The 26,641-nt window shown below is 33.2% G+C and overlaps 1 protein-coding gene across 50 annotated transcripts in view; it reads left to right on the plus strand.

The window, feature by feature from the left end:
- The window catches only part of RIMS1 (regulating synaptic membrane exocytosis 1), a 494,117-nt gene that overhangs the window by 356,814 nt on the left and 110,662 nt on the right, over window positions 1-26,641 (plus strand). For 23 of the 50 annotated variants that reach the window (XM_040473917.1, XM_040473913.1, XM_040473915.1 and 20 more), the window contains one exon: window positions 16,164-16,276. In XM_040473917.1, coding sequence (XP_040329851.1) covers window positions 16,164-16,276 — 113 coding nt within the window. Of the gene's footprint in view, window positions 1-8,929; window positions 9,002-14,879; window positions 15,063-16,163; window positions 16,277-20,242; window positions 20,273-26,641 lie in introns of all 50 variants that reach the window. The other 27 variants (XM_040473914.1, XM_040473904.1, XM_040473905.1 and 24 more) reach the window with 5 other exon arrangements.

A 26,641-nucleotide genomic window follows, 5' to 3' on the forward strand; every position in this document is an offset into this window, starting at 1 on the left:
TTTATTAAAATCGTGACAGACTTTTCTTTGTTATATCGGTTGGCGGTTTAATCTCAGTTGTCTTGTTTTTTTACTGTATAAATTTGTTAATAATAATTTTAGGTTTGGAGGTACATTAAAAACATCTGATTGAAAGTAGAATAATGGGTTCTTATAAATCGTATGAATATTGTGTTTTTAAACCAAATACTGCCAAGGGCTAGAGCCAGTTTACAAGGTAGGTTTTTAAAAATAGCATCAGTGCTTTGAATCTACTTCATGCTGATATGTCAGAAATGCTTTGTTACCTTTCTCGGTCGTAGTTAACCCAGTTCTCCTGTTTTATGGTGTCTGTTATATATAGTCCTTATCTTTAAGTATCTTTTTCTGACTGGTCACAAAAGGTTATTGGATATTTAGGATATGTTTCTTCTAGTTTAAGTAGAAATTCAGTCAACACATTGGTAATATGTATTAAATAGATAAGTATGTTTGGTAGCTCAGAAACAGAACAGCTAGTCATGCAAGCATATACAGGAGGTTCCTTTTGTTTATTTGTTTCCACTATGTGTGGTGATAGCAGAGTAATTGCAGTCTTACTTAAGAGTGATGTAATTTTTTTTTCAATATCTGTAAATAGTCGAAATATCTTCAGGATTTCAAATGGAAAGAAAACTAAACCCTGTCACCCAGAAAAAATTAAGTCATCTTACAAATGTTGGAAAGGACCACAAACTAGTAGTTTATAAAGACTTTAAGAATATTTTATCATCTTTTAATCTTTAAGAAATTTACCTTTTAATATGACTTAAAGTATTTGAAATTTAAAACTAATTCCTTCTGCTACTTATCTGGTTTCTAGGATAGAATTTCTGAGAGTAGACAAATTAGTAAAATAGCCAATCTAAAAATTATTATAAATTTAAAGTAGTCTCAAAAAAGATACAAAATAATCATATAAATTAAATCAAAGGTTACATCCATTGCTACTCATTCATTGAACAGATATTTATTGTGCCCTGCTATGCACACTATTCTTATGGCTAGCGTCACAGCATGTATAAGAAAAGCAAAGTTCTGGCCATTCAAGCAACTTAGAATTTCCTTTTATAAAACACAATTCTGGAAAGCCTTTGAATTTATTCCAAACAAATGAATCAGTGGATTTCATCATATGTACTGACTGAGTATAGGACAATTAAATATAATGGTCTTTATAATGAATATAAATGTAAGTTTATCAGGACATAGATTAAGCAAAATGGATATCCAAACAATAGTTTCAGTTCTTATATACATGAGATGAAAATTAGTTGAAAATTAGATGTCACTTAATGACATATGAATTAATTCTGTTATTTGATTTAATAGATTGTATATATAACTTTATGGGTAGTTTTAGGAATGGAAATGGTCATTTTAGATTAAGATTACTATGGAAACCTTTACTAATATGTAATTCTGAATACACATTTTTTTATTATGACAATTTGTAAATAAGATCCATGTTCAACCAACAGAAATACTTTTTAAATAGCTAGATACTATTACTTGTTACTATAGGGAACAGAAAGTTATTTACAATAAACTTTTATTAAAATATAGGAATATGTGCCCATAAAAATGATAGAGAAATAGCGAAATCAATAGATGCTAAATTCATAGGTAACCATGTCAGTCATTTGGCAAACTTAACTCTTGCATCCTACCTCTTATCAGATTTATTTATTTATTCAGAAGTTTCTACCAGTTTCCAAATGAAGTTAATATAACATCAAATTTGGAGATGATGAATGCCCATAATGTTTTGGGCATCAGGTGACTTTTGCCCCAGGTCACTGGTAACTAAGAGAGTATTCTAAAATCAGTCACAGTTTATATAATCAGCCTTTGGACGTCCTGTATCAGGGTCCTACTTGATTATAGCAGTAATACAAAAAATTTTGCTTAAGACAGTTCCCTAGTAAGTTGGAAAGCATTTAGCTGCCCCTTTATTTCTTACAGCATAAATGTACATGTACATGCATGTATGCACATGCATGCACACACAGAATTTTTAATGTATCCTTTCTCCACAATTTAATTTCAGTTTCAAACAGTCCTGATGTCATCTCAGGCTATATCATAGATTTATTTGTAATTAACATGGAAGTAGGTTTGTCTAGATCTGGAAGAATTTCCTAGAAGTTGTAGAATATTTAAAACAATGATAAAAAGAAAATACATAGATTTGGAACCCCAGGAATGGTTCTGACTGTAAAATTGTAGGGAAAATTTCCTTGCAGTTTTATTACTAAAAATGTTCACGTTTAAGAAATAATCACTCCAATAACAAAATACCTCTTAGTAAATGGCATCATTTTAATATGTAAAAAGTAACTTTTATCAATCTGTGTATACATAATTCTGTTTATGAATCTTAATAAAATTTGCATCTATTTATGGCTTCAAACTAATCAAATTTTTTTTTGCGTTACAAGTTAGAAACAAATGCGTTCTAATAAAACCCTGAAGCATCAAGGTTCTGAGTTTAGTGCTCACAGCTGAATCAATCATTCTTAAATGTGAAAGACTAGTATAAATAATCATAATTATTACTAATTCTACTTTAAACTATTCTTGGTATAAATGCTTTTTCAGGAAAATGCAATATATCCTTTTGGTACATTTTGACATGTATTTTAACCCTTTATTAACTTGAAGTTACCAATTCCAATATGTGATTAAATATATTTTTGCATCATTATACATGGTATCTTTAAGGATTTTTTTAAGGTGTGTGACTTAAATAAATACTAAAAATATTTGATGAAATGACCCTATTTTCCAGGACTTTAAATTATTGGAAAGAAGTAAATTATTGGAACAAGTAAAGCATCCCGCTGTGTTTGAGATTAATTCCTAAGTTGCTAAAGTTCTTTTTCTTTTGCAAATAATCTTATTTGTATGGTTTCCCACACCTGTCACTTAGTAGCAGCTACTTGCCTATTGGAATCTTTGACCAAAAGCGTCACATGGTTTCTTTTGATTCAAACCGAATGAATCTTCTCTCTTCATTAAGAGAATCTTCTGGAATGAAGAGATCATCTGTTTTTTTTTTTTACTTCCGAAATTCAGGGCAGTTACCACAGTGATACAGAGTTAATGTAGAACCATTTCATAAATTCAGTACATTACTTACCATTTTTATTTGTTTCATAACATCTTTTGTTATCTGTGCTTTTCAAAGATGTTCTTTATTTGAATGAGTGAAATATACTCATTCACCAAAATACTTAAGTCCGTTTAATGGCTATAGTCATATATATAACTATCAATACTTAAACAATGTACATGCATCTTAACTGCATGCAGCTATCTTCACTGTGTGTGAATATTTCTTATTTAAGTAGATTCTATTCACATACAATACTTTCTTCCTAAACTTATGAAGACACAAGATGAGTCACATCTTGAGTCACAGGATAGATTTGCATTCCACATTAAGCCATGTAGATCGTTGGCCAGCAAATATACAGATATTTACTCATGATATCCGTGTTAATTCTAATTAAATTAAAACATTATGTGGTAGATTTTTGTTACATTTTCTCCCAAACAGAACATACTGTATTTTCATTTTATTATAAAATACCTTTAATAGTATTACTTTTTTTATTAATATTAACTTTAGACTTTAATAGAATTGTAATATCTTGAGAAAAGCTGTATTTACCAATGTCTTTGGGAAATTGCTCTAATTGAGTTTAGTTACTGAGGAGGAAAGGAAAATAGCACAGAAATAGATTTTAACCATTACCCCTCTTCATTAGTACATTTTATGAATCTTCACATTTAAATTAATAGAATAATAAAGATGGAACTTCAAGAAATTAGATTAATTAGGAACATTGGATATAGAACATTGGATATGGAACATTGGATCCTTTTCAGATCGTTATTCTTGCTCTAATAATAAAATAATTGTTGTCATACCTTACATTTGAATTTAGTGTGATAACTTTTAAAGAATTCCACTTGTCCCCTGTGAACTAAGAATTATAGGATCAAAACCATACAAGTATTAAGTTTTGAAGTGAAGAGAAAGCTCAATAGTTCTGATTCTTGCATGTGTAAACCACAGAAACATTCTTTGTGAACAGTAAAATAATGATAAAAACTTTTAATAGAACAAAACTTGTTAAAACCCAAAATAATTAAGACATCATTGGGGCGCCTGGGTGGTGCAGTCGGTTAAGCGTCCGACTTCAGCCAGGTCACGATCTCGCGGTCTGTGAGTTCGAGCCCCGCATCGGGCTCTGGGCTTATGGCTCAGAGCCTGGAGCCTGTTTCCGATTCTGTGTCTCCCTCTCTCTCTGCCCCTTCCCTGTTCATGCTCTGTCTCTCTCTGTCCCAAAAAGAAATAAACGTTGAAAAAAAAAAAAAAAGACATCAAAGAAGCACTGTAACTTTTTTGTTCACTTCTCTCCAGGGGTCCCTCCAGTAAACATTAAATCATGCAAGCCACTGGATGGCAGAATGGGCAGAGAACCTAAGGACATGAGCTCATGATGGTGTCCTCACCAACTTACTAAAGCCCCTGTTATCTTGGATTAGTCACTTAAACCTTAGGGGACTCTGTTTCCTCATCTGTAAATTTAGGTAGTTGTAGGTGGACTAGCTGAATTCTAGTATCCCTTGAAGACTACACTTGTGTCTATGCTGCCTTGTTGTATCATTGTAAGCATATATTGGGCCAATAATAATGACTGACAGTTCATTATGCATAAGGCAGTAACCAAATGACATTTTTTATGGTATTTTGTATTTTACTGAAGCCCAGAAAACATGAAAAGTTTTATTTCTAAATTTATTTGATTTTATGTAAAATGAATTTTGTAACCCTAATTACTTTTTTAGACTCTCAAGTTACAGAGTAAAACTCAAATTATTACTTTTTTAACCATTCACTCAATACCTATGAGCAGCTACTATGTGCTAGGTGTTGACATTACAGTGATAACTCAGATGGATACCGTTCCTGATTGCGAGGAACTTAGAAAGAGTAATGTAAGGTAGAATGTGGTTCATTTCACTATGATCCATTTATGATTATATGATCAGTAGTTTCAGTAGTGTAATACATAACTGTACATGAATTGTTCTTATCTTTCCCATTTCACGTGTTGCAAGATTCTATTCTAAGAAAAGCTGTGTTTAAAATATGCAATGTATTCATAGTTGTAACTTGGGATTTGGAGTGGAAAAGACATTCGAATTTTCTACTTTCTTCTCTATTCTTCCTTTATACTGAATTATTACAATTAATGTGTATGTTATTTTAACTCAATTTGAAGATCCTTTTAAGTGGTTAAAAGAATGATAAAAACCTGTCCTTTGTAGAAATCTTAGGATGAATCTTCAATAAAAGCAAGTTTCTATAGCATTTAGAGAGAGAGAGAGAAAAAAGGTCATTCTTGACAAGTGAGTTAAAAATATAAAAAATTAGATGTATGAACCTCTGCATGAATTTTTGTCACCCAGTTATGGAACAGTGACTCTGAGTTTGGCACTATTATAGATAAATAAAATTCTTCACCTTCATGAAACAAATATATGTAACTATCAGTTTAAATAATACTTTTATAGCACTTACCACTAGCTAGTTCTAAGTAATGCTAAAACTACTACAAATCCTTGTTTTATGTAATGTTGCAAACAAAGACTATAATAAAAATAGTAATGTTGAAATATTTAGAGTTAGCAAACTTGCGATGTGGTAGTATTATTTCCACTTCACAGGTAAGAACAAAAAACTGAGGCACAAATTGGTTAAGTAACTTGACTAAAATCACCCAGATAGACAGAAACAGACAGTTCAACCCAGACAGTACGAGTCCAGTGTCCATGCTTTTAACTACTGTGTTCCAGAGTCATTTATGTCACAGACGCAATGTGATCACTGCTTTTGAGATTGTGGAGTCTCATTTGACCTCGTGTTTTCACATTTAATGACTTTGTGTGTTAGAGAAAATTATTTAATCTCTCTAAGCCTCAATCTTTTTATTTTTAAAAGGGATAAAAGAGTAGTACCTACCTCACTAGATTGGTGAGATCAGATGAGTTAATTCCGGTAAAGCAGTCATGCCAGCATACAGCAAACTCTTAGTAAATGTTAGACGTCATTGGTATCATCATCATTGTTGTCATCACCACCATCATTTTGGATTGCTGTGATAATCAATCTAGTATACAGATATATTATAGGGATCAGAAGAGGAAGAAGACTTGAAAGTTTACAGAAGTAAAATCTCAGTGGGGTCCAGAAAGATTAATAGAAATTAGTAGGGATAGAAACAAAAGCAGACAAGTTCTAAAAGATGCTATAACCCTTTTGTTGTGCAGGGGTAAAAAGTTTGTACAAAAGTCTACCAGATTCTACACGTCCCTCACCACCACCCCCCTCATGGCCAAACTTGGCCATCTGACTCTTCCCTCTCCAACAATTTTCTTTCTGGTCTCCTTACGTTGCTTGGACATACCAGGCACAAACTTGCCTTAGGGCCCCTGTACTTGCTGTTTCATTTTCCTGGGATACATTTTCCTTAGATACATAACAGGTCTAACTCCCTCCTGATCTTAGGTTACCAATTCAAGGACTCCTTCCCTGATCACCTTACTTAAAATGGCCATCTGCATCTGCCCCCAAGCCCCTCCCTCACACGCATTTCTGATCCTCCTTGCCCCAGTGGACTTTTTGTTGTTGTTAGCATTTATCACCTTCTCATGTGATTATCAGCCCACCATGTAATTCATTTGTGGGCTTTTTGTTGTTGTTGCTTATTGCTTGTCTCCTACAGATAACATGTCAATTATTTGAAGGCAGAAATCTTCTGTGTATATGTGTGTGTTCACAGGCATGTGTTCACAGACAACTAGCAGTGTCTGGCATATACACATGTCCAGCAAATATTTGTTGAGTGAATAAATGAGTGAAGGAATGAAAACCTTTATGGCAATGAGTTTCATGAATTGGCCTAAAACTCTGTACTCTCATTCTGCTTTCTGCTGAATACGAGAAAAGGAACATTTGTCCTCCCAGTCCCTGAGCATTCTTAGAACAATGCATAAATTTCTCATAATGGTATATTTCTTTTTATTTTGAGCTCAGATATCTACTGGGCCTGCAGTAGCTCCTGCTATATATATGCCTCCCTTCCCTTTGCCTTAGGAACAAGCTTTCCTTCGCAACAACCATCTCACATTGATTTTGGGCACATGCCACATACTTCTCTAGTCTTCTACACACTACTATCAACCTCTCCTGATCACAGGATCAACAAAGTAAATAAGAATATCGGAGATATGCCTTTCACATCAGAGATCATCTCTTAGTGCTTTCCTAGGCCTGTACCCTATTTCGTGCTTTCTTCCCTTCTGGAGCAAGAGTGTACCCCAAGGGCATAATCAGAATCTATTTCCTCCCTTCTCTTTGCTGGACAGTATATGACAGAACAGGTTAGGGGCCAGACATACTTACATTCTGATCCTAGCTCTACTACTTACGGGCTGAGTAGCCTTGTCCTGAGTCTATTTCCTCACCTTTGAAATGAAGATGACACTTTCTGAAAAGAATGTCATGAGGGTTAAATAAGTCAGTGCCTCCCTCAGTGCCTGGCATAGAGCTGTCCTTCAATATATCCTCTTTTCCAAATAGTAAAGGAAAGTGGTAAGTGAGAAATGGTTCCTCCCCTCTGCTTAAACCCTTTCTTCATCGCTCAGAAGTGAGATGTCACAGTAACAGAAGGCTGAAGAACACACAGCCGAAACCCTGAATTGGAAGGACAACACAATGAACCCAGTTTTTGGCAATAGAGAAAGAGATGGGGAGAGATGAACAGCCCCAGAAGTCTATACACACCATGAAGGTGGACTTTTTACTTTGACGTGTGTTTCTAGTGGGCTTCAGAGCAGGGCTTGACATATAGGATACACTCAGATTATCTGGCATTAATAAGTAATGACAGTTTTCTCTTTGTTGTTGGAAGAAATAGGAAAGAAAAATAAGCATAAGTTTAAAGACTCAACTATTGTGATAAAAATACATAATTATCAAGATTAAAGTGCAAATTACTTTTTATGGTTTCTCTGGGATTTTTTTAAATAAGCTTCTTGACCACAATATTTTATATTTATTTCAAATATATAGTAGGCTAGACACATTTTAGGTCAAATAGGCATACGTAAACTGCTGCTTAGGGAGGTACGCTCTCTATAAACATTTCTTTGGGAAAATGCATTTCAAGTTGTAAATGTTCAGTGTACATATATTTACTTCTGGAACATAAAGTAAATTGGGAACTTTATTAGTTTGGTTTGTGATATGTGATTAGCTTTTTAAGATGCTGCGTGGTCACAAAAGCATAGTTATGATCACTTTGGAAATAATTTTAATATTTGATTTAAAGTGATGTGAAGCATATTTCACTATAGTATTTTTCTTCAGTTCATATTTTGCAAGAGAAGAATAACAAAAAAATCTTTGTAGCACCATGTTTCAACTTGTAAAATAGAGGGCACGTCATCCCTTTGTGGTCTTTCAGCACCTAAACCATTGCTGTCATCACATCTGTCATCACTACATTTCCCCACTGGGTTAATTTACTCATTAGGAGAGGCAAAGTTGCTCAGCAGGGGCCCATACTAAGTCCTTACTGCAAACAGCCCTGTCTGGACTAATGGAGCTTCTTGTGTCTCCTGTTGGGCAACTTGTGTCTTCCACCCAGCACCAACTCTGATTTTTATTTTTATTTTTATTTATTATCATTTGTTTTTATTTTAAAAAGCATTGACTGACAAAACCATTTAAAGAAGATAATTGTCATTTTCATGCCTGTTGCTTTTATCATTGTATGATATTGTAGCTCTATTCATCATATATTTTGTATTTCTTTAACATTTCATTCCACAGGCACTCCAGAAAGTCTGAAAGATCTAGCATCCAAAAACAGACTAGGAAAGGCACTGCCTCTGATGCAGAAAGGTAGGCTTGGTGTTGTGCTGTGTGGCCATCTTCTGTTTCAGCTGATATATTCAAGGGTGCCTTCTCTCTCATTTTACATGATCGGTTCTTAAGCACAGATTGTGGTGTTTAAAGACATTCATTTAAATAAACTTCGCCTATTGGAATGGCCTCAAAAAACAAGAGAAGGGTAATTTGAAGGTGGCCCTTAAATCCTAGGGTTTAAGAAAAATCTCATATATTTCTCATAGTGATCATGTTGATTACTAAGGAGGACTAAATCTGTACTCATTCCTACTTACATATTAGGACATCAATATTTTGTTTCTGAGATTATTTAAATGTTAGCAATGAACGTAATACTTAGGATACATGAATATTTTGAGTGCTATTTATCTGAATGATGTTTAAGAAAATCTTTTTTCTGTGAATAGGTCTAAGTTATACTTGTATATAAAAGATACTTGCTGAGTTAATGTAAAAGTCAAAGGAATTACTGACCTTTCTTTGCAATTTATCCAATTTTACAGATTTTTTTGCTATTTTTAGGTGTAAGATATTAACACATTATTTTACATAGCTGTTAAAAAACACCAAATGTCCCATTAACATATTATTCATTCATCTAAAAATTATTGAGAACATACAGGGGGATACAGATGTAAATGAAAGAATGTATTAGTGTCGTAGCTATTACTACAGAGGTATGCATAAGATACAGTGGGAACACAGGGGAAAATGGAGTGGGAACAGGAAATATCTCATAAAAGGTATTGCTTGAGTGAAGTCTAGATACATAAAAGTAGATGTGAAGAGAATAGTCCATGAGAAAGAAAAAAAAAATGGGAGAAACACTGAGGCTTAAAATTTCCTCTTGATTTTGGGGGATCCGTATACATTTTGAGAGGGAGAATTCTTTCAGGAACGGGGAGAGAGTGATGAAAATAAAAACTGGAGAACTCCCTAGATGTTTTGTTGCACATGCCCTTGTGTGCTATTTAACAGAGTCTCAACTTCTGTTTTATTCATCCATCAACCATCGATAAGCTGAGAGACAGATGATTGGTTTTGAGTTCCAGAATTATAGAACACTATAACAACATTTTGTAAGGTGGATTGAAAGATCCGAGGGCAAATGCGAGACACCAGCTAAGCTGTCACAATAGGCTTGATTGAGATAGACTCTGTACAATTCAGTTATTCATTGAAAGGATATGTGCCCAACTATGTGCTAAGTTCAAAGAATAAAATAGTGAACAGCAAAAGAGGAAAGCTTCCCAGGAGATATTACCTCTGAGTTGAGATTATAAGTGTGAATAGCTATTATTTACATCAAAGAATGTGAATAAAGGGAGTATGGGATTTTTTCCTAGTTAATATCTATGGAAATACTGACTATTTAGGGAATCTAATTCACAATGGAACAAGGATTTAGAGAATTCAGAAAAGTGTTGAGTAGAAATTCAATTTTACAAAGGAGCTAGGCTTTGAGAAAGGAAAGAAGTACAAAGCTCTAGCACTTCAGATAGATAGGTAGGTAGACAGACTGCAATGAAACAGTACTGATTATGTTGCTATTTACATATTATTTAATGTCATCTCAGTTAACTGCAGTTTCTTAACTAGCATTATAAGTGACTTAAATTCCTTAGGCAAATTTTTAATCTTTAACTGTCATTCACTGACCCCTGCCTCCCAGACAGACATAATTTCAATTATTTTTGACATGATTGAAATTTTTCCTCAAAGTCTTATTTTTATTCTGTTCAGGCTTTTTTAAATTCACTTAACAGTTACTAGTTGAGTGACTACTGTGTGCAGTTCTGTAGTAGGATATATCAATGAGCAAGTCTTTGACAATAGGATACTGTTTTACAAAATGCTAGATGATTCTAGAATCAACTGATGGTATTTAACTACAAATGAGTAATATTTGAGCATTTTCTTCTACAACACTGAAAATACCTGTAAATAAATACAAATCCTCCTTCCTTCCAAAAAGAATAGCAAGAATGTGATTGATTTCCCCAGTCTCAAATGTTTGCTGCTTAAGGACCATATTCATATTACTCTTGCTTTATTTACTTTGCTAGTAGGTTTTAATGTAGAAAACTCAAACCTTTTAAGTGTGCATATTTGTTTTATTATAATTAAAGCTCTCCATTGACTTTTATTGGAGTATATATCATATATCTCAAGTGAGCAGAATAATTAGTTACAAAAGAAGAATTGCCTGGATTTTCTAGGTTTGTGTCAGCTCTCAGTTCTTTAGAAGATGCCTTGAGTTGACATCTAACCTCAGGTGAATTGAGGTCACAGTATGAATGCCTTGGGCATTGATGCTTGGCCTTTGGGAAGCTAACAGCATACGCAAAGGATTCATACCACACAGCCACACCTTGGCTCCTGGCAAAATTTGCTATTTAATGATCATCAGTTTTGAAGGCCCTTTTGGCCTTAACACATTTGGCCTTATGAGTAATAGTCTTATAGGAAAATACTTTGAAAGATGGTGACCAGTTATAGACAGAATATAAACAGAACTGATGTCTGACTTTTGTGCCTAGCCGTTGAAAGCAGTGCTTCAGATTCTCTTGGGAAGTTCCTTAGTAAGATAAAAGTCTGACTCTTAACTCTCATATGAATTCAGCTATATGACCTGCTAGCACCATTTCTCATTTCTACCCTAGTGACTTTTCTTCTTGTAGAACCTATACTCTGCAACCTACCTGGGGGATATTTTGTCAGGACTAGTATTTAGAATTGGTTGTATATACAATGTCGTACTGGGGCTATTGGAAAGGGACTGTATAGGCCTGTAATGGCCATTACAAGAGGAACCATTTTGAACTGTTGACCTTAAATACCATGTGCATGTCCATCCCGTAACAAGTCATTAAAAAAAAACAGAATTATATTATTAAGCTGCAATGAAGAAATTTACTGCAAGACCATTTGCAACAATAGAAATGTCTGACTGACAACCTCAGGTTTTGGTGAGAAATGTGTTTTACTTAAGTTCAAGTCAAAACCCTAGTCTTAGGTGAAGAGAGTAGGCGCAGATTGTACTAAGTGGTAAATATTTAGATACGCATTTAGAGATGGTGAACTATCTTGAGACATACTTAGGTTTGAATTAGAGTTTTTTTCTAGAAGACTTATTTTTTGCTTAAAAATTATGAGTTATTTATAGATCTATATAGCAGAGTAGGTATTCATTAAATGCCATTTCACATTTTGTTCCTGTAAACTCTCAGGAGACAATTCTGTTAAACCTTGTCAAACAAGTTGATATTTGGATATGTATTTATGTTTTGTTTTATAAGATTAACAATATATCCAAGGATTTGCCATTTCTCATAATGTGATATAACAAACCTATCTCAATAAGCAGCAAAGGGAGCAAGTATTGGCACTCAGTGGATCTGTGTGGATCCTGTCTTTACTACATGTTAGCTCTTTATCTTTTTACAAGGCACTCTATGATCCTCAGTTTTTCTGTCTATAAAATAGGAATAATGACACTTCTCAGAACTGTTATGAGAATATCAAAAGAAGAACATACATGTGTATGTATGTGTGCATGCATGCACACACACATACATGCAGTGCCTGGCATGCATAGATGGCTCCATATTGATGCTCAGTAAAGAAAAGTTGTTACTGTCATTTTCCTTATCCCTCATGCACTCCCTGTTCCATTCTCTAGTATGGTTGTTCCTAATTTCTTCCATTCATGCATCCCTACGTTCTTAGCACATCCCATTTCATTGAAACATCAAGGCTCAATAGCCTGAGTTTTGTCAGCATTTCACTCCTGTACCTCAGAATCTCTTGATTAATTCTCCTTTCCTTGCATCTAAAATGAATTATACTTGGTTCCATTATCTCTCATTTCCAAACGTTGCTCTTCTCTCAAGTTCTGCATTTTCATTTACTCTCCTCAGTTTCCTTTCCTACAATTCAGACTTTCTGGCACTTACCTCTCTCTTCCTCAGGCACAGTGGTTTTTGACACTGCCCCTTTGGTCTACGCTTTCATACTTGTTACAGTTTGGCTGGCAGCAGGGACTGCTTTGTCACTGAGGGACTTTTAGTTCATGTCAAAGAAAAAACAGATCTTGTGCGAAATGATGAACCGTAAACACTACAAGCTGTGCTCAGACACTGCAAGCTCATGACTTTGGAGATGGGAACACTAAGTCATGTAGTCTCCATCGGTATAATACTGACCTAGAAAGCCATTTATCTGCTCCAGAATTGCTTTTTATATCTTTGCCATTTAGTTTGGTGCCATATAAGAGCCACCTAAAGTTTTCACATTTCAAGTCACATTTAAGTAGTTCTTTTAATGCTTACGAATTGCATTAAGGAATGAAGCAAGATTTTAGTGAAATTGAAATGAAATTTCTCAATACTAGGGTGAAAACTGTGTTATTCGATTTTCAGACTACACTAAGAAAGTGTATTTTGAGCAAAGATTGCTTGAAGTTTATTCTCATGACCATGGTTTTTAAAGAGTAATAGATAAAAACTCATTCTTTACCAATAGAAAGGATTTGATCATGTAATCCTTTCCATATAAAGTAATTCTATAGAGTTAAGTTAATGTGAAAAGTCTATTTAGAATAAATGAACAATCTTAGTATGTATAGTTAGTTCTTTTTTCTTTTAATTTGGAAATTGAGACAACAGTCCAGGTTTCAGGATTTGCAGTAGGGTCTGATGAAGCATCTATCTATAGGTCAAGAAGTTAAAAATGCACATTATTACAGATCTAAGTTGTACCTTATTGTCCCCTAGAATCTGACATTTTCCCATTGTTTTGTTCTAAAATAGGGGAGATAACCCTGTAGTAAAGTAATTACAGCTGTGAAAATCATTTTATCTAAAAGAAAAATTGTCAATCTGAATACAACTTGAATAAAACAGTAATATATTTCCAGTGATCAGTATGTATTTTTTACTCTCATACTTCAAATCACTTGATAAGTGAATTTTACAGCATTGTTCTAGAAATGATGAGGTATTATGTCTTTGCTTCTGTCACTGTAAAAAATAATACAGATTGGGTATATAAACATGCATTTATTTAAAATACAAACTGCAAATGATTTAAAAAGGCAAAAGCATGTATATATTTTAAACAAGATACACATACATCAGTTTTTAATTCTTAATCCTTAATTCATAAATTGATTTCATAATAATTTTGAACCCTGTATTAAGATAACTGTCAATATATGGACAAATATCTTTTCAGACTTATTTTTAATCTTAGAAGACATGCTATTATCCATACATCAGCCATTTGTATTTAGTCAGTTCAATAATGAAACTTTCTCCTTACTGTATCATTTTAATTTGTTGGTCTGCTTAAGTTAACCTCAGAAGACATCTTCCTTGCAGCCTACTTGGAATAGACTTCCTATTGCAGAGTAAACTTATGAACATTGTAAATACAGAGTCTTACAGTGTGCTATTTCTTCTTGAAAGCATATGCTTAAAGTATTCCTATATTCATGGCTCTAATTGTATTTATTCAGTCAAGTTATCTTTATTGAGCTCTTGCTTGCTGTACAGCTGTATTCTAGGTACTAGAGATAGAGCTCAATAAAAAACAAGAGACAGAAGTCTCTGCCCTTGTACAACTTAACAAGAGGTTTGTTACATTGGAGGATTCTGGATTAGCCCTCTAAAAACCACATGGCATGCACAGTTGCAGTAACTTGTCAGTTTCGTTTTAATTCCGTTTCAGTGATTGCATGATGATGGGTTTCTTCTGGTTTTTAAAGTCGCTGCCTTGTAAGAGTAACCAGGTTTTCCTTGGACGAATGTGTTGGTATCAAACTTAATGTGAACCTGCTGACTGAAGATCTTTTTTGGCCCTAATGTTTTAGGGTTCTCCCACCATGCCTTTCTAGAAGGGGATACGCAGCCCTAAGAGCGACTGATCAGCCAGTCCTTAGGGGAAAACATCCCGCTCGCTCAAGGTCGAGTGAGCACTCTAGTGTCAGAACACTGTGTTCTACCCACCACCTTGCCCCTGGAGGGTCGGCGCCACCTTCTCCGCTTCTGACAAGGTCGCTATTCAGTGTCCAGCCCAGCATTCATGTTCTGCCTCCGGGTGTTGGTGTGGTGTTGTACCTTCCTGAGCACTTGATGCTTTCACTCATTATGACACCATAATTTTTTAATCCTTTCTTTGTGGCACTTAAACCTCTCCCACATCCTCTATTACTTGCATCTATCTTCACTGTGCTGGTAGTAGTCTATAGCTCCTGCCAATTAGCTATCATTGAAAATTAAATTTGACTGTGTTATGTCCTTCCATCTGTTTGTGGCATATTCATATATATATAGATATAGATATATTTTAATTATGTGAAATTCTTTATGAGAAATTACCTGGAGAATTAAATGTGTATTTTCTTTAAAAAGTATAAGAGAAATTTAAAAAAAAATTTTGTATGTGTTCAATAAAATCTTAAGAGTATTTTAAAGTTCTTTAGTTTAAAAAAATTTTTGAATGCCAGCAGATGGAGGTCAGCTTACTCATGTGCAGTAGTAATGTATCTGCACACTTCTCAAATTTATATTTGTAATTTTGACCATTCCACCAGTATATTTTATAACATGTACTTAAGGTTATTTTTTTAATATCTGTCAAGATTTTTCCTATTTAAAAATAAATAACAAGTGAATGGTAATTTATAAAAGTCTACAGCTAGAACTATTCTTATCACTTACAAATAATTCTAGATATAAACATTCATTAACTTAATTGTAGCAATTTAGGCAACAGCCTTTCTTAACTAATTTATCCACAATGATAGAGTTCAGAGGCTGTAAGTCAATATATTTGGTTCAGCACCACCAAAAATGGATAATTTAATGGAAAGCCACAATTTCATAGAAAGTTAATTCATAGAAGGGAGTCTAATTGTACTCAATTCAGAAATTCATTATGCAGAACTGTGTGTGACAGACATTATCCCTGTCTCTTTTAGTCACTTTTTATAATATTTCTTTTACACATACCATCAAAAACATTTGATTTTGTTTCCAAAAGCTGAGTTAGGAGGTTTATGTCTATTTTAATAGTAATAGGATGAAGGGAAGGTATTTGTCAGGCCCGCTTGGAATTTCACCTTTTCATTCTCCCCTTTGTTCTTTGCCCACAGAATGCACAGACAAGCAAGTCCTACCCATCCTCCTCCTGCAGACACATCCTTCAGCAATCGGAGGGGCCGGCAGCTACCACAGGTGCCAGTGAGAAGCGGCAGTATAGAACAAGGTATCCAATAAAGAGAGATCATTGTCCAAAAACCTTGGATTTGAGAACCACCTCTTTTTATACTCCTTTTATTAAATGAATAGTACTTTGATTTATGTAGTTTGCAGAATCCTAAGATTTTGTTTCTTGAAATTTTATTCCCAGAACCTAACGGTAGTGGTTCATGGAATATACTCTGACATTGCTGAGTGAGTGAGTGAATGAATGAATTTTAGATTGCCAATTAAGAGAGTTAAATCAGCCCTAGAAACACCTTTTTTCAAAGAAATAAAGAAACAAAACACAATTTTTAAAATCTTAGTAAAATATGGTATTTTATGTGTGTGAGAGGGCTTATTTAAGCTTTTTAAAAAATATTTTTTAAACAAACACTTGATCATATTGAAGTCTTTACTAGTATTTTTTAATTTTAACTTATTTGCAATATTCTGTGTTTTTTATACAACTTTTATGAAGAATGACTTAGAGAACACATTTTAGTGTTTTGTGTTTTTTTTTTTAACAGTTCATGTTACTTACAGATTCTCTTATTTTAAGCATATACATATTGTGTTTATTTTCCTAGAAAGAGAGAGAATGGGAAAGATAAATAGAAAAAGAGAGAAGGAAAAAGTTTTGACAGTGGAAATAAATTCCCTAAAGTATTTGGGCTAGATTATATAAATTCTAGGTTAAAATAGTCACTGTGTTTTTTCATGTGACCCAAGATCTATCCTAATTCCTCCATAGGTGAAATGATTTATCAGTATATGTTATCACATAACCAGTGTGGGATCTGTTAAGTAATTTAGTGAAATAATTTTTATTTTGGGGCTGTAATATAAATACAATGGACTCACATTTAAAACATGTATTCAAAATCTTCATCCCCATAAAATGACTAAAAGGGTAACATTTTGAATATTTTTTCAACAGTGTTGGTTGTTGCTGATATAAAACTTGTATTTCATTCTGTATTGAGGGAGCTGTGTATGTGTTTTACTTAATTGAAGTACTTTACTGAATGTATCACAGAAATGTATCACACAACTATCACAGAAATGATCTAAGAAGATAAGTACATTGTTTCAATGACTGTTATGGCAGAATTTATAAATAGACTACTTGGTTATAGAAAGATTAGTGTAGATTTTAAGAAGTATTAACTTACTGATAGAGGAATGCTACTATGGTAAACTCAGGATGTGTATTATTTTTAAAGATTATACATCTCACTGATATATCATGCTTCAATATTCAGGATTATTATAAGAGTATTCATTTAGTTACTAAGATATATATGCTGCTATGTGAAAATCTGACTTTCTTTTCTAAAATAGCAATTAATTCATTGGAATTCTCAATTCACGTGTTTAACAAACTTTCTTTTCTCTTTTGGGAACATTTTGAGAAGATAATTCATAATGTTTTTATGACTCAAATTAACAACAGCCCAGATGAAAGAAACTGCTTTAAATAAAATTTGGTGTTTATATAAATTATCCATTCATGAACTCCTGTTGCACAACTAAAAGAACTACAAATTCTAGAATTTTTCTACAAACTCAGTGTTATTAGCCATAATTTGCCAAAGATCGATATCCAAAAAGTCATGTGTTCCTAAAATTCTTTGCATTTCCTCCAGTTGCTAAAACACTCTATAAGTTCAAAAGCATATAAGGGTACTGCATATAATGCATACAGTGAGGTTGTAGCTATATTATTTCTATAGAAATAAGAATTGCTTCTATGAAATAATTTTGAATGTATGCTGGATTTGTTTTTTTTTAAAGCTTATGTTCTATTGTTAATATCAACATTATTGTTTATGATATTCATATTCACAGTTGTCTTTCAGAGAAATCATCAATTTGTAAGGATTGAATTGAGGTGGGAAGAAAGGAATGACTGAGGATGAAATTGATGGACTTATTTTTATATTTAATATCATAAATATACTAGTAAACTCTTTTTGTTATTTGAGGTTCCTGAAATTTGTGATCTCAACAGTCATATACATAAAACCTTTTAAAAATATGAGAACAAATGTGTTATTTTCTCTAAGTGTTTTTCTATAATTAAAATAGGTCAGTTTTACTTTATGATTTTATCATGTGCTCTGGGACCTTTGGTAAATGATGATAGTGCCTACCATCATCTTATCATGGATCTATTTCACACTGAACAGACATGACATCTTTGTGTGTCCCAAAATACATTTTTTAAAGAAAAATATTCATTTGATTCATGGACTAGAAAGAATGTAGCGTGTTCTATTTATGATTCATTTCATTGTTGTTCATAGGGCTTTCATAGAATTATGGTTTTTTCTTTTGATATTATTTTTTGAAAGTTAGTTATATCTTCTGTGAAGTTAATGCTGAGTGCAGTTTATTTGCAATTAAGCCTCTACTTGATTTCCTTCTCTCCAAGTTTCTTTTTCGTTGTTTTTTGTTGTTTTTTATTTTTAACAAAGAGTATTTTTTTTGGTTTTGTTTTTATTTTTGTTTTTGAAAAAAGAACTGAGGTGATGATAAGCAGTTGATTGGTAAGAGCAAATATTTCAAATGGTTTAGTTTCCTGGATAGTGATGCAACTTCTTGATGAACTTATAAAGTAATGTTATTCATATGGTTTCTGGGTACAGTTACCTACATGATTGTTTTTTGGATTCATGCCAGGATGCTTAGATTGGATGCATGTTTTGTTTTATTTTCTGTAACTCAGTTTTACTACTCTGTCTTTGTAACATAGAAGCAATATGTGCTATTTAAAGGCAAACACATCCTTTGAAAAGACATTTTTACTTAATTTTTGAAAAAGTTTTTTGAAGTTTCTTTTAAAGATTAAGAATGTTAGCATACTTGCTACAGGGATTCTGATTATATTAAAGTATGCTTGGAAGAAAAGAAGAGGAATGATCACAACACAGATTTTGAGATAAATTAGTCAAAAAAGTAGCCTTACAATTAGGTAACTAATGGTTTGTGATAATTGAGAGCAAAGACTTCCAAGAAATTTCTCTGGTTATATTACAAAGTTGTGTTCCAGTGTAGCCCTATGGAGAGTGAATCTGAAAGCAACATAATTGTTTCATACAAATGTTATATGGTTTTCTGAAACCAATGAAGTGATTTTTTCGTGCTCAACTAGACGTCTTCTAAAGAAGTATTTAAAAATTATTTGTAAACTAACACTTGGTGTGCTAGTCATATTTTATGTGTTCTATTATTACATCTGCCACTTAACAGTCTAATGGTAGTCCCCTTCGGAAATATCTAGAAAAGCCATTATGTTTCAATAAATAGTGTACCAACAAGGAAGCAGATACAAAGTTTTATAAAATGTCTTAAGAAATATAATCTCCAAAGAACAATTTCTGTTTGAGATATTTTAATATAATTAATTTGAGAAGGAAGAAGGGATCACTTAATTAGAATAATTTTTTTCCATGTGGAAAATGTTACTATTTTCACAGTGAAGAGAAAATGCCTACTATCTAGTAAAAATCAGAAATCAGGTTTTCATTATTTATATAAAATTTCAAATTATCTGTACTGCTATCATTTTTGAAATGATAAAAATGTTTGTATGAATATTAAGTATGCTTTTTAATACACTTTCAGTAAAAAGTCTTCATGGATTAAAATTAGAATGCTTTAGGAAAAATTGGTGCTGAAATATTTTGCTGTTCTTAAAAGGCAAGAAAAATGCCGTAGAATATATTTTTCAACGCCAAACATTAATTTCCCAATGTTTCTGTTTTTATTTTAAATCTTTAAATTGTATTCATTCTTTCTTTGATTAATTTTAGTACCATATTTGAGAGTTCCTCATGGTTTGTCATTGTGATTTATCATATTACATTATATGTTGTGCATTTTTATTATTCATGCCATTGTGTTGATTCACATTTCCGTGTCTAACTATAAATTTGCTGATTTCTTTCTTTTGTTTCCATCATTATGTGCATTTAATTCATTGAAGAACAAGAAAAATATAACTCTTCCACAAAAGGTAAATATTAATGTAACTTTTTAACCATTTAATATTATTCCTTTTCTTTCATAATATGTGAGTTATATAACTGTATTTATTAAAATAATGAGCAAAATTATTTAGCAAAAAGGTAGTTTTTTCCCCTACAGTGTTTTGTAAGGCATTTTATGTTAAGTATTTTATATTGTGCACAGTTCACACTACAGAGGAAAATATTAAAATGAAGAGTGCTTTGTCTTAAAATTTACCTACTCTGACCATTCCTTTGGAAAAATAACACATTTTTAAAATATTTTTGTTTTGTTTGTTTCCATTCCCCTGCTCTCATGTAAAGGGTTTAATTCTTACTTTCTGTTCAGGGTAATGTCTCCAGTAAAGGAATAGAAAATCCCTGGATTTTCCCTTTTAATAGCACTAATATTGTAGAATGTTTGGTCCCCACTGCAATCATGCATCTAGGAAATGGATGCTTAAATGTTACTTCTCTTGGCCCACTTAGACTGCTTTGTTGGCACATTGGTAACCTCCAACCTTATCTTTTGGATCACAGTTGAGTTTTGGTCTTCAGACTTGAGTTTCAAGCAGACATATACCTTGACCTGCTCTCATGTGCTGCTAATACTGTTTCCTATTCAGTATTACTGTTGACCTGATAATTAAGTATTTGAATATGAGTTTTTAGCTTAATGAAATAATATTATTAATAATAGTTAAAAATTAAATAATACTGTATAGTGTAATAAAAGTACATTTACTCAGTATTGTGGATTAATGATTGAATTAATTTGGTGGACATAGTAAGCCTAAAAATTAGTCCTGAGAGTAGCATCATCCCTACTTTATGAATGATAAAACTCAGATTATGAGAGATTAAGAGACTTACACTGCTGATGAATAGTAGACTATAAGCCCAGGTCTCTTCCTTTTGACCTCCTTCCACTATACTTTAGTATATCCTGTTTTAATAAGCACAAATCCCAACTACATTATCCCTAAATCCTAGTATATTCAGGTATTGTTATATATCTCAGTATTACAGAGTGAAAATGGGAGATAATATTCAATTACTTATTTAATTTGAATTTTTAAAACTATGTCTATATTCTGGTAAATGCATATTCTGGCAGACACTATACTAGGCAATAAGTACATATTAAGAAAAAGTAAAATATTATTCAGTAAGATCCAAGATGTCTACATCCCTAGATTTTGCATAGATTGCTAGCCTTCCTGAATTTTTAATTCAGGTATCAGAAATATAACTTTAAATTCAGTGGTATAAAAATGGCCAATACATTTGTACTTTAGTTCAGAAGAATTTACTTGGATTTGCATGGTAAATTTTAGTTGATAAAGATATTAAAATTCTATATTAGAAATGGGCCATGACCTAATTAATTCAGCCAAAAGAAGGAAAAAGGTAATAATTGTTTAGAGAGATCTTCCATATGTATTATTACTACCCAAAAGCTATAATTAATCAAAACAAAATTCCTAAGATGTGCAACCTAAAGTCTCTGTGAAGTATGCACATTTACAGGCTCCCTGCAGAGTGTGACAGATTGTGACATTTTTACAAGGTCATTGTGTTCTGGCTGAGATGTGTCATCACTCTGCCCAGTTTTCTTTGCACACAGGACATGGATATGCTTCACAGAATGGAACCGCACATGACTGAAAATAGCCAACGAGGTACCTCCCAAAATGCATGCAGGCAGGGCAGAGAGCTCAGGGGATGCTGCATCTCTCTCCTGGTATCGAAGGGAGTATTGCTTAGTCACAGACAGTGTTCAAAGCCCAGAACAAATAGAAGCATATTCAGGAAATCTCTTTAAATAAAGTCAGACTTTAGGCTCACATAGCCCATAAAAAAGAAACAGTTTTGTTTTGCATAGAAACTCTGTTGCTATGAGCTGATCTTTTCTGGGATGGATCGTATTGGAGAATTAAGATGTTTTGAGTCCTCACATGGGACAAGCCATGCCTAGGTGACCATATAGGTGAAGGGGCTCCTCATGAGAGTTTGCTTTTAATGAGTTGTAGACGAACTTGTAGGGACAGCTAATGGTCCCAGTTTGTGGAGGACTGAGATGCAAAATTTCCAGTGCTTAAACTGGGACAGTTACAGGCATAGGGGGATGGCTGGTCACTCTAACTGCAGGGGATTTACATATACTGCAGGTATATAACTTTTCAGCATATATTCGTAAAGCACATAAAAAGAGGTGTTAAATACTATTAGCATTTTTAATGTTAGATAAAATTTATTGAGCACTTACTCTATGTGAATGACTTGGCCAAGAGCGCTACCTGAAGGATAACTATCCATATCTTCATTTTCCAACTGAGAAAACTCATGCTTAGGAAGGTTAAAAATCTGGCCCTTTATCAGTCATTTATTTGGTAAGTGGTAGAACAGGAGGTGGGCCTGAGACTCACTCCAAAGACCTTGCTCTTAACTGCTCTGCTCTACCGGCTCTTCAGCGTTCAGACAGCATTTACTGAGTACCTACCTTGCACGCAGTACCACATGATTGTGGTAACAACACATGTACAGCCATAAGGGAGATATTATTACCCATTTATTTCATGTAGAGTCAAGGGGTTAAGTGAAATGCCTAAGGTGACAAAGCTTCTGGACAGCAGAACCAGATATTCAGTCCACAGCCTATGTTCTGTCCAGGGTTCCATGTTGCTGTGACATCTACCACTTATAACACCAGGATCTTGGAGAGTCCCAGTTAGGGGTTCCAGCACCCCCTAAAGAGCCATTTTTTTACCACTGAACTAAATCTCCTAATACCTGGCTTGCCCTCAAGTTACTAATTTGAGAAAATAAAACCAGTGCATTTGAGTAAAGATAACACATTCTCGGGGTTGAAAAGTTAACTTGAGAAAATATAAATATTCATACTACATTATTTATCTTTTACTTCCCTCTTTTATGTTGAAAGCTGAGAAACCATATCATTTTAGACTTCACAAACTGCTTTATAGGCATATTTTAAATTATTCATTCTAAAAGTAAGCCAATTTTTCCCTCTCTGCTACATTTCTTGGACAGTTTTAAAGAGCCCATGAATGTAGTTTGGGGGCATCGCAATAATGATATAAGAAGATCAAAACAGAACCAGAAATTAAATGACATCAAGGTGAGAAAAAATGTTACTATCATAATAAATTTCTAACTTATATGACTTTGGATAGTATTTCTTAAGCGCATTAACTTTTTGGGTTTTGTAAGCAATTTTGAATCATAACAAAACACATCATATTCTCTTTTATACAAATATGAATTTTCTTTATTATAAAAAATGTAATTTACACACATGGAGAATGAGCAGCAATTAGAGTTCAAGTTATTAAATGATTTGAATAGGGGCAGAGAGTAAATGGCATTTGTTGCTTTTTGTTTTCCAGTTTCACTAATAAGATATATAATAATTATTGCAATCAGGTCATAGAGGCTATTAAAGGATTATCTCTAGTCAACTGTATTTTAAAGTACAAGGTTTCTATAAAAAAAAATGCTCCAATCAGTTACCTATAATTTCCTTCCTTAAATGTTGAAAAGAACAGTTGGAATGCTAACTTATGCAAAAAAAAACAAAAAAAAACAAAAAAAACTTGTAATTTTTCTGGAACTCTTAAGCATTAACCTTAATTAGATGTAATTCATATAAAATGGAAAACATTATTTTAATAATCTTCTGTGACCTTAACTATTGTATAGATGATACTTGCACATTAAGAGTATACTATGGTTGTAAAACGGTAGGAAAAAATCATGTAACTTCATTTTTGCTAAAACAAGTAAATTAATTTGTGTATTCTTCAGAAGCAGCATTATTTTAACTGTCACTAAGTAAAAAAGGATTTCAGTTTTATTTACATTTTATTAGATGCATATTTGGCCAGGTGATTTCATTTCCTCTTATTGTATCATGTTGTGATTTCGAAGATTTAAGTTTCTTTATCTTCCAGGGCTTTGCTTTTCTTGAACACTTAATGAATATTGATGAATGACTGTTCATATTAGTAAAAGTGTCTATCCATTTCTTTTTTTGCCACAAATCCATAAATATAGTTGTCATTCTAGCCTTCTCTTTAAACTTTAGAGAGTGAAGCAGCTCATGTGAAACAGTTTAGAACTCTTGGGGGTTTTTCCCTAAGTTTATTTATTTATTTATGAGAGAGAAAGAGAGAGAGAGAGAGGCACAGAATCTGAAGCAAGCTTCAGGCTCTGAGCTGTCAGCGTATAGCCCGATGTGGTGCTCAAACTCACAAACTGCGAGATCGGGACCTGAGCCGAAATCAGAGGCTTAACTGACTGAGCCACCCAAGCGTCCCAGAACTCTTGGTTTTAACCTTATTTTCCCATTCTGCTGATTCATATGTGGGTATTTATAATAGTATATGTACTTTTAAAACTTCAGAGTATTTAACACATCAACTAAGGCTCAGCTTGCAATATAGGCCTCATTGTGGGAGAACATCATTATTACCCCTTTCTTCCTGGAATTTGTGGGGAAAGTGCAGAGGAAGACTAAAAGGCAGACAGAGGTCTAGCCATGCATAAGCTCTTTGATTTTTTTAACAACATATATTTCCCTTAGTGTATTTTTAACAAGTTTTAAAATTGGTAAATATTTTTTACAAAAGAAAGGGAAGAGATTGTCAAAAAATTGATACTGAATTTAGTAGTTATGCCACATCAAACCTTTCAAGATAGATACTGCTGCCGTCAGTGTAATTGAAGTGTAATTGCCGTCAGTGTAATGAAAACTATGGATAAATATATTGAAGATCATTTGGAATAAGCAACATGGCCCCTCGAGGAATGATTTTGTTATTTCCCCAGAGAAGTCTTACCTACCTGGGCTGCTTTTCATGAAGACTGTATTCTAAGAAGTGTCTCATGAGGAAAATAGTGTTCCCTCTCAGAAGAGAAAAACATTTAAAAAGCCTTTTATTCCTGTGAAACATAAAAGAACAAGGTAAAATGGCAGATTCTTTCATCAGGAGTCTGACTTTCTTACCTGTCAGGTGTTGGACTAGTATTTTCAGTGTTGCTCTGGTGCTTGACAATTTTGACACTGAAAGCGATGTCTGGGATTGGAAATCCTGAGCTTTGTTTTCTACAGTTTGGTGGTGAAAATCAGCATGCTATAAGTGATGGTATGTGGTTTTGGCTGCAGTGAGATTTGAGTGATTATATATACAAATTACCTATTTTGCCTATGCCGATACTGCCTTTCAGTGATATACCAAAACACAGGTTATTTTCTTTAAAAGCCTTTAAAGGCAATGTGTTTTCATTTAACATGTTGTTTACTTGTTGTGTTTAATGTTTCCCATGCTGGACAGATGTTATCTTGTATTTTTATTGTTCCTACTAGCATAGCACAATCCTTCATATTTAAGAGAAGCATACAATAGCACAAGGAGGACCATTTGACACATTTCTACCCTTGCAAATTGAAATGCACTTTATTCTGAGAAAGTGACCCAGAATTTGGGCCTTTCTGTGTAGTCAAAATAGTCTAGACATTAAATCTTCATGTACATCTACTGTATATGTGTGTGGAAGGTAGAGGACATATTAGTATTACATCAGAGTTGCTGACTACATTTGTATGACTCCACAAATAAGATGAACATGCAAGGAATACTTTTTAATTGAGAAGAAACCATAATAATAAATAATAATGTAAAATACACTGGTGATTTTTTCCCCTTAACATCTATATTTGTAGCAAGGTGACAGATTTTAAAATGCTGGAAATTAGGTGCTAGAGCAAGTGAGAAAGTCATTATTGTAGTTTTCCATTTTTTGAAAATGGAAAAATTACCTTGCTAATACCCTATTGAAGTAATACAAAATCATAAACCACAATAGGTGGAGGTTACACTGAGTAGTCTTAATCATTTTATAAATAACAACTGCATAGTGAAGAAATGTCTCAGGAATTGATCAGGGCAACACTGACGAACCAATGAATGGTAATGGGTCTAAGATTATAATCTATGCCTAGTCATTCCCCATCCTTGGGACTTACCGTTTTGCCACATTGCTTCCAAATGTATGGAGAATGTTTATACATATTAACAATGTGTGCTCTACTAAAGCTTAAAAAACTGTTAGTAGAGATTAGTATTACATTTTTAAAATTTTCAGATATCAACCCATCTTTCTGTTCAGGCTGTGGATAGTTTATAATGTTACAGAATCAATTAGCTAAATATTTGTCATCTTTTATTACTTTATAGTCTCCATATTTCATATTATATTGTTTCTTATGTTTGAGTTCCTACTATCAGTGATTTTTTAAATGCTTCAGAGAAGAAATTTTTTTCAATATTGTCAATAACTGAGACATTGTAGGG

Source organism: Herpailurus yagouaroundi, unplaced genomic scaffold (assembly GCF_014898765.1).
Source record: "Herpailurus yagouaroundi ecotype Mexico unplaced genomic scaffold, PumYag 139, whole genome shotgun sequence".
In the NCBI taxonomy this organism is placed as follows: Eukaryota; Metazoa; Chordata; class Mammalia; order Carnivora; family Felidae; genus Herpailurus; species Herpailurus yagouaroundi.